The 18,491-nt window shown below is 43.5% G+C and overlaps 1 protein-coding gene across 1 annotated transcript in view; it reads right to left on the bottom strand.

Moving 5' to 3' along the window:
• Window positions 1-17,821, bottom strand: part of b3glctb (beta 3-glucosyltransferase b) — a 49,249-nt gene extending 31,428 nt beyond the window's left edge. The window contains exons 1-8 of the mRNA XM_056285331.1: window positions 17,713-17,821; window positions 12,646-12,698; window positions 12,517-12,556; window positions 10,194-10,303; window positions 4,272-4,348; window positions 3,946-4,057; window positions 3,503-3,639; window positions 3,339-3,402 (exon numbers count right to left, since the gene is read on the bottom strand). Of these exons, the coding sequence (XP_056141306.1) occupies window positions 3,339-3,402; window positions 3,503-3,639; window positions 3,946-4,057; window positions 4,272-4,348; window positions 10,194-10,303; window positions 12,517-12,556; window positions 12,646-12,698; window positions 17,713-17,770 (651 nt within the window). The 5' untranslated portion in view covers window positions 17,771-17,821. The remainder of the gene's footprint in view (window positions 1-3,338; window positions 3,403-3,502; window positions 3,640-3,945; window positions 4,058-4,271; window positions 4,349-10,193; window positions 10,304-12,516; window positions 12,557-12,645; window positions 12,699-17,712) is intronic.
• Between the last annotated feature and the right edge of the window lie 670 nt (window positions 17,822-18,491).

Genomic DNA, 18,491 nt, shown 5'->3' with positions numbered 1-18,491 from the left:
CTATTTTCTATTCATTTCACAACATATGGTGGTGAATAAGTGTGACTTTTCATGGAAAACACGAAATTGTTTGGGTGATCCCAAACTTTTGAACGGTAGTGTAAGTCTTTAGCTTCTTTTAAATCTTGTCTTAAAACTTTGCTTTTTATGAAAGCTTTTACAAGTGTTTGATATTTGTTTTTATTTTTACTGTATTTAATTTTACTCTTATTTGATCTTACTCTTATTCCTGTGCTTGTCTGGTTTTATCTGGGGTTTTTTTTTGTGAAGCACTTTGTAACATTGTTTTAGAAAGGTGCTATATGAATAAAATTATTATTATTATTATTCTCCATCCACTCCACCCTGCCTGTACTCTCTTCTTCACCTCTCTTCGCACTCCCCGTTACTTTGAACAGTTGATCCCAAGTATTTAAACTTATCAGCATTCATCACCTCTACTCCTTGCATCATCTCCATTCCGCTGTCCTCCCTCTTGTTCAGGCATATGTATTCCGTCTTGCTCCAGACTTTAATTTCTTTTCTCTCCAGTGCATACCTCCACCTCTCCAGGCTCTCCTCAAGCTGCTCCCTACTCTCACTACAAATCAAAATGTCAACCGCAAAAATCATAGTCCATGGAGACTCCTGCCTGATCTCGTCTGTCAACCTGTCCATCACCACTGCACACAAGAAAGGGCTCAGAATACAAAGACAATGTAACTCCTTCTGGCCTTCTCTATACTTCTCCATCAAAATTGTCAAAGCAAACATTGCATCTGTGGTGCTCTTTCATGGCACAAAACCATACTGCTGCTTGCTAATCGTCACCTCTCCTCTTAACCTAGCTTCCACTACTCTTTCCCATATCCTCATGCTGTGGCTGATCAACTTTATACCTCTGTAGTTACTACAGCTCTGCACATTGCCCTTATTCTTGAAAATTAGTACCAGGACGCTTCTTCTCCACTCCTCAGGCATCCTCTCACTTTCCACGATTGTGTTAAACAATCTAGTTAAAAACTCCACTGCCATCTCTCCTAAACACCTCCATGCCTCCACAGGTATGTCATCTAGACCAACTGCCTTTCCACTCTTCATCATCTTCATCGCTGCCCTCACTTCCTCCTTGCTAATCTACTGCACTTCCTAATTCCCTATCCCCACATCATCCAAACCTTCTCTCTGTCTCTCATATTCTTCATTCATCGGCCCCTCAAAGTATTCCTTCCACCTTCTCAATACACTCTCCTCGCTTGTCAACACATTTCCATCCGTATCTGCAATCATCCTAACCTGCTGCACATCCTTCCCAGCTCGGCCCCTCTGTCAAGCCAATCGGTACAAGTCCTTTTCTCCTTCCTTAGTGTCCAACCTCTCATACAACTCACCATATGCCTTTTCCATCGCCTTTGCCACCTCTATGATTAACACTGCATCTCCTTGTACTCCTGACTACTTTCTTCATCTCTCTGACTATCCCACTGCTTCTTTGCCAATGTCTTCCTCTGTGTACTTTCCTGTACGTCCTCATTCCACCACCACGTCTCCTTGTCTTCCTTCCTCTGTCAAGATGACACACCAAGGACCTTCCCAGCTGTCTCCCTCACTATTTCTGCAGTAGCTGCCCAGCCATCCGGCAACTCTTCACTTCCACCTAATGCCTGTCTTAACTCCTCCATGAACGCCACACAACAATCTTCCTTCTTCAACTTCCACCACTTGATCTTTGGCTCTGCCTTCACTCTCTTCCTCTTCTTGATCTCCAAAGTCATCCAACAGACCTAGCTATGTTCTCCCCTGTCACCACCTTGCAGTCTCCAATCCCTTTCAGAGCGCACCTCCTGTATAAGATATAGTCCACCTGTGTGCACCTTCCTCCACTCTTGTATATCACCCTGTGTTCCTCCCTCTCCTTTAAATATGTATTCATCGCAGCCATTTCCATCCTTTTTGCGAAATCCACCACCATCTGTCCTTCCACATTCCTCTCCTTGACACCATACCTACCCATCACCACCTCATTACCTCTGTTCCCTTCACCAACATGTCCATTGAAGTCCGCTCCACTCACTACTCTCTTCTCCTTAGGTAGACTCTCCACCACTTCATCCAACTCACTCCAGAATTCTTCTTTCTCCTCCATCTCCCACCCAACTTGCAGGGCATATGCACTGATAACATTCATCATCATACTTTTAATTTCCAGCTTCACACACATCACTCTGTCCAACACTCTCTTCACCTCCAACACACTCTTGACATACATTTCCTTCAGAATTACCCCTTCCCCATTTCTCCTCCCATCCACACGATAGAAGAATTTGAAAACACCGTCGATACTCCTTGCCTTACTCCCCTTCCACCTAGTCTCTTGGACACATAGTGTATCTACCTTCCTTCTCTCCATCATATCAGCCAGCTCTCTCCCTTTACCAGTCATACTGCCAACATTCAAAGTTCCGACTCTCACCTCCACACTCCTACCCTTCCTCCTCTCCCGCTACCTCTGGCCATGCCTTCCCCCTTTCCTTCTCCTTCGCCCAACAGTAGCATAGTTTCCACTGGCACCCTGTTGGCCAACAGTACCAGTGGCAGTCATTGGTATGGAAATCTGATTTATGATCCACATATTTGATTTGGCAAAGGTTTTATGTTAGATGCCCTCCCTGATGCAACCCTCCCCATTTATCCGGGCTTGGGACCGGCGCTAAGAAATCGCTGGCTTCTGCATCCTCAGTGGCTGGGTTTACGTGTGAATTACATCACTAAATTACATAAATAAATCATGGCGAGATTACCATACCCAAAGCAAGTAAAATGAGTGATCTGTTCAAAAACGTAGCATCACAATTCTTACATTTGCACATGTCCCCAGGTCGGACATGAATGTCTGTATTTAGGTATGCCCTCAGGTGCACACCTATAGATGAACAAGTACACATCAAAACTTTACCCCCCCCACACACACACACACACACACACACAGGTAGTGTACCTTTACTAGCTGTTGCTGAAAGCTGCTATGTCTAGGCCTAGTTATTGAGACTGTGACTCAGGAAGCTTTTTGGGCCAGAGGCTGGACATCCACTGGGGCAATGCTGTCATTGTGTCAGCAGACATTCCCAGAAGCCCAGCAGGCTAGTTGAGAGATAACATTAATGATGCTTTTCAACTCAGTTGTTTGGGGATGCAAAGCCCATTTGGCACAGTTGAGTGGCAGAAAACCATGGAACAGCTTTTAAAGAGAAAGCATTGAGGCAAGTAGCCCTGGTAGGTTCGGGAAGAAGGCATGGGCATAGGATGGAAGACGTGTGTGTGGGTGCGCACAAAAATGACTGGCGGCAGTTTCAAAGCACCTCATGGTTTAAGTCAATGGTGAAATCTGATTTCATTGGCTCTTGCTGGATCCGTTTAGCCAGTCTGAAAACACACAAGAGAGACAAAGAGTAAGAAAAGAGATAACCGGCTCTTATGTATAGACTCTGCCAAATGAAGGCAAACACAAACTTTGCTCACAAACCTGTGGAGCAGAGGTATGCTAAGTGCCCACCCCGCTGTAGGGTCAGGGTATCCAAAGGAAGTGGGATCTTCAGAGAAGGCATAGTGGTGGATGATAGATGCCTCGTCATCATGGAGACGCTTGCCCAGAAACCATTCCTAAGGAGTGAAACAGCGGGGAGAGAGGGACAGAGGGGTCAAGTGATGGGGCACGGTTTGAGTTGTTTTGTTACCCAAAGTCAGCAAAGATATTCTAAGTATCCCAAAGCACTTACACACTGGATTAAATGCAACGTTTCTACAGACCGTGCTTGTTTAAAAGATGTCTGTGCACGTGTGTTTGTATCAGATTGTGTGTGCGAGTACACCCGACTGTATATGTGTGAGACTGTGTGTGGCTTTTCTTCCATGCGAGACTCTGTGTGTGTGTGTGTGTGTGTGTGTGTGCAGGTGTGTATGCCTCACCTCTTGGGTATTGTATCTGTTGAGGACCTGCAGGAGCCCCGTCAGTGTGATTCTAGTTCCCTCCTCCAAGAAGAGAAACCAGGACGCTAACTGGCTAAACGTGGTCAAGAGACTAGAGAGAAACCCATGGTTATGTGTGATGGTTTTTTCATGTTATTGTTCGTTTTCTTTTTTGTGTAAATGTAGCCTGCCATCATAGCTGTGTGTCCTTTGCAATAAGAAGTGATATGATATATGACTTGGTCCGTTTGCTTGTTGTATGAAGTGGTCTTTTATCATATCCTGTGTACACTGTGTATAAATGTGTGCCCTTATGTCTTACTCACTGAGGAAGAGTGGGGAGAATCCTCCAATCCCCTTCATGCTTTGACACTTCATGGAGGAGGAGGACAACTGGAATTCCCTGGATGATTGCAGAAAGCCAAATCTTAATTTAATACCAACAGAGTTATATTTATTTACCAAAATAAAAACAAAAAACAAAGCACATCCTGCAACTATGGTCGCCGCATGTGGACAAGTGTGTGGGTTTGTTTCTGTACACATCCGTGTGTGTAGTTCTTGGAGGCCTGAGGGTTTAACACAGCAAAACTGAATAAACAAACAGATTACACGGAGCTAATCTGGGAGCTGAGTGCTAAATTCAATTTATTCGTAAACAAAAGACGAGTTTGGATTTTCTTTTTTTCAAGAGAAGGCAGACAACGCTTATTTGCTCATATTAATGCCTTTTTGGGGGCCAAGAACCTCCAAGCACGAGCTTCACCCGAAAGCTGACCGGCAGAACATCGTCGGGTTTTGTGGCCTGCTGCCAAAGAGGGGTGACGCGTGGCGTAACGCGCTACCCGGACACGTCGGGGCTTGATCAGCCCCGGCTGGGTCACTGGGGTGAGGTTTCTGATGTTAAGGCCCGAAACACCTGATAACCCCGGGTTCATTACCGACGATGTGTCCAGGTTGCACCACATGGTGTATTTAATAACAAGGAGGAATGACTGATACTGAGTGATGCCTGTGTTCTTCATTCTTTCTAAACTTCACTCAGTGTGTTCATGTGATTTGTTTACAGTGAGATATTATTGAGTTTATATAATGATTTTGCTGTTGTAAACATTACTGTTGCTGCTCTAGAAACATTGTTATATTTAAAATATAAATAAATTTGGGGGGGGGGGGTACGGTGGCGCAGTGGTTAGCGCGGTCGCCTCACAGCAAGAAGGTCCTGGGTTCGAACCCCGGGGTAGTCCAACCTTGGGGGTCATCCCAGGTCGTCCTCTGTGTGGAGTTTGCATGTTCTCCCCGTGTCTGTGTGGCTTTCCTCCGGGTGCTCCGGTTTCCTCCCACAGTCCAAAGACATGTAGGTCAGGTGAATCGGCCGTACTAAATTGTCCCTAGGTGTGCCTGTGTGTGTGTTGGCCCTGTGATGGACTGGCGTCCTGTCCAGGGTGTCTCCCCACCTGCCGCCCAATGACTGCTGGGATAGGCCCCAGCATCCCTGCGACCCTGACAGCAGGATAAGTGGCTTGAATAATGGATGGATGGATTTTCTAGAAACAGCATGACAACAACAGAGCTAACTAGCAACAGTAAACTTCAAGTGTTGGTGTCAGTTTTTACTTTTAACAACCTTTGCTATACAAAGAAATCTGTAAAATACAGCAGTAATATTTTGCAAACACTATCAGTCACTCGGGCTTTAAATGTTAGTCCTGAAAATTTGTTTATAATTTGGCTTTTACACTCCCGCTACACCGCCAAAGATGCCTCCAGCCCACCTGACACCAGAGGTGAATGTTGTGTTCAACAGACATGAGGACTTCCACGTTTGTCCATACAAAAGCTTACAACACAGTCCATACAGAAACTCACAACACACAATTCAGTGTAACATTTAACAATCCAGGTCTATCTAGCTGTGGTGAATAATAATATCTGCAATAATGTTTGATTTGATTATCTACTTTCCACATCTCAAACACACGAACAAAAAAACCTGAAAACACATACACACACACACACACACACACACACATTTATGAAATTTCCTTTGTCCTCATCAATATTTCATGTGATAGGTAATACAACTGGAATTGCGATGGCCTTTCATGTCAGATGCCATTTTATTGGCTTTATTGCAGCTGATATATCTTCAATATATCCACCACCTTCACTCCATGGTTACAGTGTGCTTCAGTCATTTTTTTATTTATTTTATTCATTTGGGATAATTTGTTCATATTTCCTATAAAGAGTTCACAAGCAAGCAGATCCATGTTTTGTATACTGGGTTCCCATATATATATACACTACCGTTCAAAAGTTTGGGATCACCCAAACAATTTTGTGTTTTCCATGAAAAGTCACACTTATTCACCACCATATGTTGTGAAATGAATAGAAAATAGAGTCAAGACATTGACAAGGTTAGAAATAATGATTTGTATTTGAAATAAGATTTTTTTTACATCAAACTTTGCTTTCGTCAAAGAATCCTCCATTTGCAGCAATTACAGCATTGCAGACCTTTGGCATTCTAGCTGTTAATTTGTTGAGGTAATCTGGAGAAATTGCACCCCACGCTTCCAGAAGCAGCTCCCACAAGTTGGATTGGTTGGATGGGCACTTCTTTGAGCAGATTGAGTTTCTGGAGCATCACATTTGTGGGGTCAATTAAACGCTCAAAATGGCCAGAAAAAGAGAACTTTCATCTGAAACTCGACAGTCTATTCTTGTTCTTAGAAATGAAGGCTATTCCATGCGAGAAATTGCTAAGAAATTGAAGATTTCCTACACCGGTGTGTACTACTCCCTTCAGAGGACAGCACAAACAGGCTCTAACCAGAGTAGAAAAAGAAGTGGGAGGCCGCGTTGCACAACTGAGCAAGAAGATAAGTACATTAGAGTCTCTAGTTTGAGCAACAGACGCCTCACAGGTCCCCAACTGGCATCTTCATTAAATAGTACCTGTTAGAGCCTGTTTGTGCTGTCCTCTGAAGGGAGTAGTACACACCGGTGTAGGAAATCTTCAATTTCTTAGCAATTTCTCGCATGGAATAGCCTTCATTTCTAAGAACAAGAATAGACTGTCGAGTTTCAGATGAAAGTTCTCTTTTTCTGGCCATTTTGAGCGTTTAATTGACCCCACAAATGTGATGCTCCAGAAACTCAATCTGCTCAAAGAAGTGCCCATCCAACCAATCCAACTTGTGGGAGCTGCTTCTGGAAGCGTGGGGTGCAATTTCTCCAGATTACCTCAACAAATTAACAGCTAGAATGCCAAAGGTCTGCAATGCTGTAATTGCTGCAAATGGAGGATTCTTTGACGAAAGCAAAGTTTGATGTAAAAAAAATCTTATTTCAAATACAAATCATTATTTCTAACCTTGTCAATGTCTTGACTCTATTTTCTATTCATTTCACAACATATGGTGGTGAATAAGTGTGACTTTTCATGGAAAACACGAAATTGTTTGGGTGATCCCAAACTTTTGAACGGTAGTGTATATATATATATATATATATATATATATATATATATATATATATATATATATATATATATACATATATCACAAAAAGTAAGGAAATTTTGTGTTTGGTAGATTATTTCTTTGTTGTAACATTTCTTCTTGGCAATAAGTCTTATACCGTTGGAAAGCCTGTTTATTTCCCTTTTAAATGGTGCCACATTTGTAAGGAACATGCATTTGTGGGATGAGCAGCAGATCTGAGTATGTGGGTTGCGCCCATAAAAAATTTGCCAAATCCTCTCTGCCAGCAATTTGCTGTTGCTATTGGCTCTTGTTTGGAGCTCCTGGTACCCCAGCTGCTGACAATCAGCTGCCTGATATAAGATTTATTGCCAAGAAGCATTGTTACAACAAAGAAATAATCTACCAAACACACATTTCCTTACTTTTTGTGCTAAGTTTATATATATACTATATATAAACACAGATACAGGAAAAAAGATTTTAATGCATAGCAGTACAGGGCTGTTTCGTGCGGTGTTGATATTCCACTCCTCATTAGTCGAGCACTCAACACCATTGATGGTTTCGGAACGAAACGCTATATATATATATATATATATATAAACAAAATATATGATGGTACAAAATCGTACAAGTAACTTTTCTTTACATTCTGAACGTTTTTTATTATCAGAAAAGGAAAATCATAATACCAAACCCACCCCTGTGAGTCAGCTATCCTTCTTTCCTCCCTTCTGAATCTCTTCGAGTCATTTCTATCCATTTCCAGCCAAACCAATCTTCTCATGCCGCGTATTTCTTATCTTTTCTATTACACTCATGACCGGGTGCTCCGGTTTCCTCCCACAGTCCACAGACACGTAGGTCAGGTGAATCGGCTGTACTAAATTGCCCCTAGGTATGAATGTGTGCGTGTCGGCCCTGTGTGATGGCTTGGCGGCCTGTCCAAGGTGTCGCCCCGCCTGCCGTCAAATTACTGCTGGGACAGGCTCCAGCATCCCCGTGACCCTGAGAGCAGGATAAGCGGTTTGGATAATGGATGGATGAATGGACTCTGTTTTTGGTTTATTCTCTTCTCATTTCACAGATGCTCTTCAGCCATCCCATGGGAACAGCACAAGTAGGAATCCGCTGAATGAGGGTGTTTGGAGGGTGAAGTGGTTCGGGGGGGGGGCCTACTGATGAAAACACCGGTTTAGCTGCTAAACGTAGCACTGAGCATATGTAACAGACTTTTCTATGACCGGAAGTTTCCAGTGGTTTCCAGCTCTGTCACTTTTGTGCAAGCGTATCATAATTGTGATAAAAACATGTCAGCTTTGAGTTCTTGTGTCAGACTTTCCTCGGGGAGAGTGACATGTAAAATGGAGAGTGAAGGTGGAGAGAAGTGTCATTCACCCAAATGCACCCCACTAGTGCAGTTTTCCTCTTCACACGTCTCATTATTTCACTCTACACGTCTCCACTTAGCCAAAACCAATTACTCTTCACACCCCACTAGTCTCTCGTTCTCTCTTGGCCCTGCCGTATTTTGCTGATGCCTTTGACACATCCCTTTTAACAGCCACCTTGCATTGACATGGTTGTTTCAGTCATTGTGCAAATGTAGAAAGTTTGAAAATGGTGGCCACAGCCCAGACAGGTGAGGTCTGTAGCAAGGAGGACCCCTACTGGTTTAAAGCCTGTACTGCACACTTGCAAAGCAAACATGACTCACAGAGCCGAGAATATTTTCTTCACTTTCATTTTTAATACAGCACCTTTGTTCATGCCCTCTTTCAACAATATGCTGCCTTGTATTCACGCAATCACGTACAAAGCTCCAGGCTGTCAAGAACAAAAAAAGCCAAGAAGAGCCTGCATACTAGGCTATAAAGAGACTTGACACTAGAAAATGATAATTGTTTGCAAAAATAAATTACTTTATTGTACTTACAGGGCACAAGGCCCACTACAGTTAAGTGCAAATAAGCACAAAGTGCAGCAGTGCAAACTTTACACGCCAAAAAGCAACACAAAGTGTACATAATTACCATCCATCAGATAGAAAGAAAGAAGAAAAGCCATCTCACTGGGTAATCTCAGGTGAAACGAGTCCTATCTTTTGGTTCTGTCTAAACCCACTGACAGTGAGTAAAGGTAACAATAATAAACACATTCATAAAAATGCATATGTCAACAGAAACAAGGCACTTGGAAAAATAACAAACCCAAAATGTGTCAAAAACTACACCAGAGAGGAGAGCGAAACGCTCCTAGGTTATATAGTATTTGTGCTTGACGTTAAGGTACGGCTCCACCTCTGCAGTGACCTGCTCCGTACAACACACATTTTTCCTTTGTTTGGCACAGAGCAGATACACCAGAATAAATGGGGGGGTTAAATGGGGAACTGCAACAGCAGATGTGGTTGAGAGAGAAGGCAACACACGCACCCTTTTGCAACAAACTGATCTGCCGCACTTTATTCATATCAGATTTCCTACAAGTTTTCACCAATGGCTTTCAATGACTTCCCACACCTTTTAGTTTAATTTCCATGACTAAATTTTGCAAACAGGTGCTGATGGTTTGTTGGGAGGGCCTTCACAAACTATGAGCCTTGATCAGACCATGGTTTTCTTGCCATTACAGCTGATCCATGATTTGTGTCTTCTCCATTCTAAGCACAAGTTAACTTTGATAAAAGTAAAATCTATACAATTAAAACATGATACATTATTACTGGTAGTAGTACCTGTGATGTACCATTACCTGTCCCAGTTCAGATGCCTCCTGTAGAATCTCCTCCTTCCTCAGTTCAGCTCGACGGGCATGGAAAGAGTTACGTTGGCTCTGGATTAAGATCACCACCTTCTCCAGTCCTGACAGCAAGGAGAACAGAAATTAGGAAGACCACAGTGAAATTAGGGGGTGGGGTTGGATTGTGGGTAGAGACAGAATGGGTGGGGAAAAAAATTACAGGGAGAAAGGGTAAAGACAAATCGAGGGTCAAAATGACAAAAAAAAAACTTGCAGATTGAATGATATGCTACATGTTTCCATGCATTCACAATAAAAGTGGTTGCTTGGAAAGAAAAAAACTTTTTTTTTTAATCAGTTCAGCATAAACTCATTTAGGTGGCTCCCCTACTCTCCTTCCCACTTGTTTAGTCACTGCAATGCAATATCTTTGCAGTCAGACAAAAGCATCTGATTCAACTTCTTATTCACGCTTTCAATTAGAATCGTATTTATTGCCAAGTACAAGAACATACAAGGAATGTGTCTTGGTATGCCAGCGCAAGAGGGAAAGAACAGTAATTAGTCAAGATATATACAAGATAAAATAAAAATAAGGTGCAATCACCACCGGTTCAGAGTTGAAAAACGTGAGACCACATGGCAGGAGCTGCATTTACAAAAAGTTGAATGTAGAATTTTAAGAAGTTATTTACAGAATAAGAGTTATTTACAGGGTAGTGCAAGTTTTATGCATGGTGTCCACATACAGAGACCACAGCAGGAAGATAGAAGGGGGTGGAGGGTGGCAATGTCAGGAACTGTGGGTGTCTGGGGACTTGTTAGAAAGGCCTACTGCTGTAGGGAAGAAGTTCTTGGGGTGCAAAGTTTGGGTTTTTAATAGACCTCAGCCTCTTGCCAGAGGGGAGTGTTTAGAAGAGACCGTGGCCTGGGTGGGAAGGGCTGGCCATGATCTTTCCCGCTCACCTCAGTGTCATGGAGGCATACAAGTCATGGAGGAAAGGCAGGTTGCAGCCAATCATTCAGCAAAGTGAATGATATGCTGCAGTCTGCCCTTGACAGCGGCAGCAGTGTACCAGACACTGATGGAGGTGAGGATGGACTCAATGATGGCAGTGTAAAAGTCCTCCATCATTGGCTTTGGCAGGTTGAACTTTTTCAGCTGCCGCAGAAAGTATATCTTCTGGTGTGTTTTCTTGCTGAGGAAGCTGAGTTGGTCCTGGGGGATTATAGTGCGCTGAAAGCAGAAGGATTTCACAGCGTCGACTGGGGGCCCACACAGGGTGTTGGGGGAAGGTGAGCCTGGGTACTTTCTAAAGTCTACAACCATCTAGACCAGGGGTAGGCAATCTTATCCAGAAAGGGCTAGTGTGGGTGAAGGTTTGTTCCAACCAAGCAGTTACACACCTGCATCTCCTTATCAAGTTCCTCAGAAAAGACTCTACTAGTTGATTAGTGGGATCAGGTGTGTAACTGCTTGGCTGGAACAAAGACCTTTACCCAGTCAGTGATAGTTTTAAGGCGGGACAGAACAAGGCAATCAAAAGATTTCATTTATCACGTTCTGCTGCCTACCAACACAGATCGCCGGTTCGATTCCCCGTGTTACCTCCGGCTTGGTCGGACGTCCCTACAGACACAATTGGCCGTGTCTCCTGGGGGGGAAGCCAGATGTGGGTATGTGTCCTGGTCGCTGCACTAGCGCCTCCTCTGGTCGGTCGGGCGCCTGTTCGGGGAAGAGGGGGAACTGAGGGGAATAGCTTTATCCCACACGCTATGTCCTCCTGGCGAAACTCCTCATTGTCAGGTGAAAAGAAGCGGCTGGCAGCTCCACATGTATTGGAGGAGGCATGTGGTAGTCTGCAGCCTTCCCCGGATCGGTGGAGTGGCGACCGGGATGGATCGCAGAATAGGGTAACTGGCCAAGTACAATTGGGGAGGAAAAAAAAAAGGGGGGGGGGAATCTGAAAAAAAATGTTTTTTTCATTACCACGGAGGTCAGGGTAACAGTTCTGTAGTCACTGAGTACTGTGGTCCTTGATTTTTTTGGGGATGAGGATGATGGTGGAGGTCTTGAAGCAGGCTGGTATGTGGCATGTCTCCAGTGAGGTGTTAAACAATTGCACCCTTTGAATTTTTGACTGCAACCTCCGAGTAAAATCACAGTGGGTATGCATGGATATTCAAACTTCAATCAAATATGCTGGAAAAGTCCTTTACTTCCGTTTGTGTGTGCTTGTGGCTTTTTAGGAAAACCACATTTCAATTACAGCTTAAAAAACAATACCCAGGTTGAAACAAACTCTGAACCAGTCGTAAATAAGCTCCTACTTACCACCAGAAGTCTGTATGGTGTGTTGATGGTCCTCTGCTGCCTGCAGGAAAAGGAAAGGAGCCTCTCATCAACACCATTAAGCCATATGATGCAGAATAATCATCATGCGAATGTGGAGGTACCACTTACATTTACATGAGTGGGACCTGTGCTTTTTTCTCCAACCTCACTGCAACAAATACCTAAAAATGGCAAGAAATAGTTATCAATATTAAAGGTGAAAGTGTACTCTACAAAAGTACTATATCATAGAGGGTCACCTTGAGCTGAATGCTATATGACAAATGCTGCACAATTTCAATGATTTAACCTTCCACTGGGGGAAAAATACTATGTTCTTCAGCTGATCTTTTGTTTAAAAGAAAAATGTCTGTCAAGTTTTGGAAACACAAAACCATGCTCACTGATCAACAGCAAGCTAACGAGTTAATTTGTTGCTAGCAATACAAGTAAAGTGAGGATTTCCCTTATCAGAAGCTAGCAAGAGTGGAATGAATTAGGTTTACTACTATGATCACAGATTTCACCAATGTCAGCCCCTATGGTGTGGAGTTTAATATTAATCTATATCTAACAGCAATTATCTTCACAAATGAAGACCATAGAGGCAAAACCTTGTCAAAAGTGGGTTGGGGATCTTATGGGTATTTTGGCATACCATTCAGAGGGGACATGTCCCCCTCCACTTTTCCTAAAACCAAAATATGTTGTCTACACATATATGATCAACAGGAACGACAACCCTATCATCCATCAATCATCTGTCTGAGCTTTTGCAGGCGTTTCGAGAAAGCATTTGAGTGCAGTTAGGTTTAGTGAGTCAAAGTTATATATATTTTTCACAGCTCACTGTGTGTTAGTTTACCAACAAACCTTACACAACACTGTATTGGTAAACTGCAGCAGCATCTCTCTGTAGCTCTAGTTGTATATTGATTATTGTTAGCTAGCCAGCAAGCTTCTTCATATTGTACACCTTTTCCAGACAAATTGTAACACAAGCCAAAGGGGGGGGGCCATATAGTCTTTCTTCACATGAGTGTAAGTTTAGTTGTGCTGTATTTTGGTCGCTAAATTATGGTTTAAAAGTAATTTACATTTTTAGCTATTTATTACTGGTAACATTTGTTCCAAAGTTAGATCATATAATGTTGGCAGTTCTTCACATATAAAGTGTTTTGATTGTAATTTCAGGAAAATGCGATATCAACATGCAGCATATACACTATATGTACAAAAGTATTGGGACACACCTCTCAATCATTGAATTTGGGTGTTTCATTCAGACCCATTGCCACAGGTGTATAAAAATCAAGCAGCTAGCCATGCAGTCTGCATTTACAAACATTTGTGAAAGAATAGGTCGTTCTGAAGAGCTCAGTGAATTCAAGCGTGGTACTGTCATAGGATGCCACCTTTGCCATAAGTCAATTCATGAAATTTCTTCCCTGCTAGATATTCCACAGTCAACTGTAAGTGGTATTATTGAAAAGCCGAAGCTTTTAGGAACAACAGCAACTCAGCCACAAGTCGCAGACCACATAAAGTCCCACAACGCTCTGTGGACTCAATAACTGCAGAGTTCCAAACTTCCTCTGGCATTAACATCAGCACAAAAACTGTGCGCCGGGAGCTTCATGGAGTGGGTTTCCATGGCCGAGCAGCTGCATGTGTAACCCCCTTTTCTTGGCTATACCGTGGAGAAACCACACCAGTCCTCTGAATTCAGGGTAGCTGCTGCAGGCCCATTTATTTTCGGTACAACTCAGTTCTGGAAAAATCAAAATGAACACAATGTAGCGAATTCGGGGGGGGGGGGCCGTTCGGGAACCGCCACAGCCGGGACGCGAACCTGTGTCTCCCACACCGCAAGCGACAACGTTAGCCAGTCGACTAAAGGGCTCGACCCGTTAAGCCAAGGACCAACGTTATCCATGCACGTTACGATATAGATCAGCCCAACTCTGTCGCCATCGTGTGACGAAGGGCTTTCTACTGCTGATATCTACATACAGAATAAACACAAAATAAAATACAATAATAATTGGTTCAACCAACATAAAACTTGATCGTATAGTTTAAAACAGCGTTCAATTTCAATAGTTAATATAAATATTAATAATAATATAACTCCAGCCCTGCTCGTAAAGAAATGCCACCAAACGTTAGCTAGCAAATGTTAAACGTTAGCTAGCAGAGAACAATGGCGGCCAATAAACGCGTCATTAGCTTGAGTGAACGTTTCGTGAGGTTTAACAAAAAAAAAAACATATAACATGGCAAAATATTCTGCATATGTTTTTACAACGATTGTCGTGACTGGAATGCACTTTTATCAATTTTATAACACTTTTTTAGCCATATTTGGAGTGAGCTTTTCACGACAACGTACCAACTCTGTCGCCGTCGTGTGACGGAAGGGGCGGAGCTGTTATGCAATGCATGTGACCACAACAGTCACCACTAGGAGGTGCTAAGTGCAAGATGCCCGGTTTGAATATGGCTAGTACAAGAGAAACGCTATAAAGAACACTAACTTAATATATTCTGCCGAACTTCAACAAGCTTACAACATGTAATTCCCATCTCTGTTACAGATGAAAGCCTTCCATCACCAAGCACAATGCCAAACGTCGCATGGAGCGGTGGACACGTGTTATGTGGAGTGACGAATCACGCTTCTCTGCCTGCCAGTCTGATGGGTGAGTCTGGGTTTGGCGGATGCCAGGAGAACGTTACCTGCCTTGACTGGATTGTGCCAACTGTAAAGTTTGGTGGAGGAGGGATAATGGTATGGGGTTGTTTTTCAGAGGTTGGGCTAGGCCCCTTACTTCCAGTGAAGGGAAATCTTAATGCTTCAGCATACCGAGCCATTTTGGACAATTCTATGCTTCCAACTTTGTGGGAACAGTTTGGGGAGGGCCCTTTTCTGTTCCGGCATGACTGTGGCCCAGTGCACAAAGCAAGGGTCCATTAAGACATGGTTGGGTGAGTTTGGTGTGGAAGAACTTGACTGGCCTGCACAGAGCCCTGACCTCAACCCTGTCGAACATCTTTGGGATGAACTACAACGGAGATTGCGAGTCAGGTCTTCTCATCCAACATCAGTGCCTGACCTCAGAAATGCTCTTCTGGATGAATGGGCAAAAAATCCCACAGACACACTCCAAAATCTTGTGGAAAGCCTTCCCAGAAGAGTGGAAGCTGCTATAGCTGCAAAGGGGGGGACCAACTCCATATTAATGCCTATGGATTTAGAATGGGATGTCAAAAAAGCTCCTGTAGGTATAATGGCCAGGTGTCTCAATACTTTTGTACATATAGTGTACTTTATTGACAATTTTAATATCTCTTCTAGGAACGGGGACATCTTTTTGGTGTAGATGGCTTCCATCTGAACAAAGCTGGGCCGCAGGCGCTTTCTGCCAATCTGCCATTCAGCATCTACCATCCTCATACTCCCATGCTCACCTGCTCAACACATCATCACAACATGCCCATCCATTGGTCCAGTGTTGACCGGTCCATCAGCGATTGATGTTCCCCCGGTCCTAGTCCTTACCACAATTGTTTCACTACATACACTTTCTACCGGGCTCAGACCATCTAATGACATTTTTATCATCCCTGTCAGGATTAGCAACAGGCAGTCACAGAAATATACAATGATTCAGAAAAACCATGTTATGATGTCCCCTGACATTGTGTATCACAGCACTCATAGAAATATACACAGACCATCTAGTGTCCATGTCAGTAATCTCACCCCCATCAATGTACTTACAAATTCTACACCTGCTACATCAGAGAACCCACCCCTTTCCCTGAACTCATCTGTAGAGTTCAAGAGGTGTTTCATATGCAAATTGCTGTGACCATTAACTAGAGTTTCAATGGCCAAGTGTATTATTCACAGAGGATTTGGGCATGTTTGCAATCACAGCATTGTAAGATGGTGACAGATGTACTCATAGTGTGTGTGAACAGTGACAGGAGCAGATCCCTTCTAAAGGACAGTAGGATGGTGTCTCCCATCTCACCAGCTTTCACTCCAAGCCATCCTTGAGGGAAGGTCCTTAATTTGTTGCATGAACTCCTGGTGGTGAATCTATGTGAAGAGGGGATGACAATCCCTGAACCGGGGGGCTAAGAGTACATCTGTCACCATCTTATGATGCTGTGATTGCAAACATCCCCCAATCTTCTATGAATAGTACACACGGCCATTGTAACTCTAGTTAATGGTCACGCCTATGAAACTGGTTTTTGGTTTCAGTCGTTATGCCACAGTATTGTTTATAAGGGTGGGGATACCTGCAGTCAGTTTAGACTGGAGAAGTCACTTAGATGAGTGATGAAATGTTTCCGTCAATAAACGCTGTGTCCAGATGGACTGATTCAACTTTTTTTTGATCAAATAAGCAAATGATTGCTCAGCAATTCATTGATTGGTTAAAGGAGGCTTCATAATAAAGTACCTCAACTTGCTGCATAATTGATCCAAACAAAAGAAATATTTACCCTGCATTCTTATTTCTGACTCAACAGATATGGCCATTTATTGGAGACTACTTGTTATGTTAAGCAAGATTATTCTCCTCCGTTTGATATGGCACGTCACGATGTAACACAGACTAACAGGAGGCACCAAACAAGCCTCCTGGTATATTGTGACAGATGGGCTCGTGGTATCTCCTGCGGATCTGTTATAAGCTGATCTCGTTTCTCAACTTTCTGCCCCCCCCCCTCACTTCTGATGAGATGATCCGCCCCTGTACGTTACCAACGAGCCGACCCTGACCCGGGCGTCAATACCACGCCAACAGACGGGCGAAAGTGACGTCTCTAGTTTGGCTTAAACCGTGAACCGGCGGGATAATTTGCTACCGACTTCATGCAAAGTTCCGTAACACGAATAGAAACCCCAGGTGGGGTCACATTTTTTTGTGTATTCTGTCAACATCATATTGTACAGTGCGATATGGCTCCACATGCGATCCACAAGAGCATATATATATATATATGTTCATCAAGCATGCGTAACTCAAGTTTCTGCACGGTGCCGCTCCTGCAGGGAGCCCGCAGCGGTGCATGTGCGCCGGGCGGAGTCTGCGAGCGTTCCCCACCGCCGGCTAACGTTAGCCGCTATCAACTAGCTTAGCTCGCGTCCTGCCGAGCGCGCTCGTCTCCCCTTACCTACTGAGAGAAGGAAGGCGGCGACTAGTTTGCCTCCGTCATTCTTATAAAGCGACATGCCTCCCGCAAACGGACGCCGCCTGCAGACACTGGCCGTGGGACGCGCGCATTGTGGATTACATACGGAGGGGACGCGTCCACAGACCTTAATCATTACGAACACCTTGCTTTAGGACTGGGAATTGGTTGCGCTGTGTTTTAGCGGCTCCTAGCGGCCATTATATGATATTGCCAAATACTGTTAGGACAGTGGTCAATGTGTGTGCGTGTGTGCGTGTGTGTGTGTGAGCCTATCCAGTCAAGTTCTATGGGCCTCTATCAAGCAGTGTACAAGTAATCTCATGTACATTTAAAACAACCAGGCGGAAGAAGAGCTTCTTCTGTTGTCCTTCGTTCAGTACAGTTTTGGGGTGTAGTACAATTTCAGCAGTCTAAATTATATTTAAGGACATTTCCCAGACCTATTTATATGTTCGTTAGCACAGTCCTTATGTAGCCCTATAGCACTGTATGCTGAGACCCACATTCATTTTTTTTCCCTTCAATTTTAAATTTGTTTGATAGCATCTTATTTATTTATTTTTTGCTTTTCATTTGTGCATTGAATGGGAGAGACCCATTATCCCATAAATCAATTTTCCTCCCATTGCCTGACGTGCTTAATGTAAACAATCCCCTGAGTCAAGTTCTGCATATTTACTTTCTTGGCTAATAGTCAAATACTGATTCTGATCATGTTGCAGCACAATATTTTCACTTTAACACGGGCACTTCTAATT

Source organism: Lampris incognitus, chromosome 8 (assembly GCF_029633865.1).
Source record: "Lampris incognitus isolate fLamInc1 chromosome 8, fLamInc1.hap2, whole genome shotgun sequence".
NCBI classification, from domain to species: domain Eukaryota; kingdom Metazoa; phylum Chordata; class Actinopteri; order Lampriformes; family Lampridae; genus Lampris; species Lampris incognitus.
Note: the sequence above shows the minus strand (reverse complement) of the source record. Positions and strands in the feature narration are given on the sequence as shown.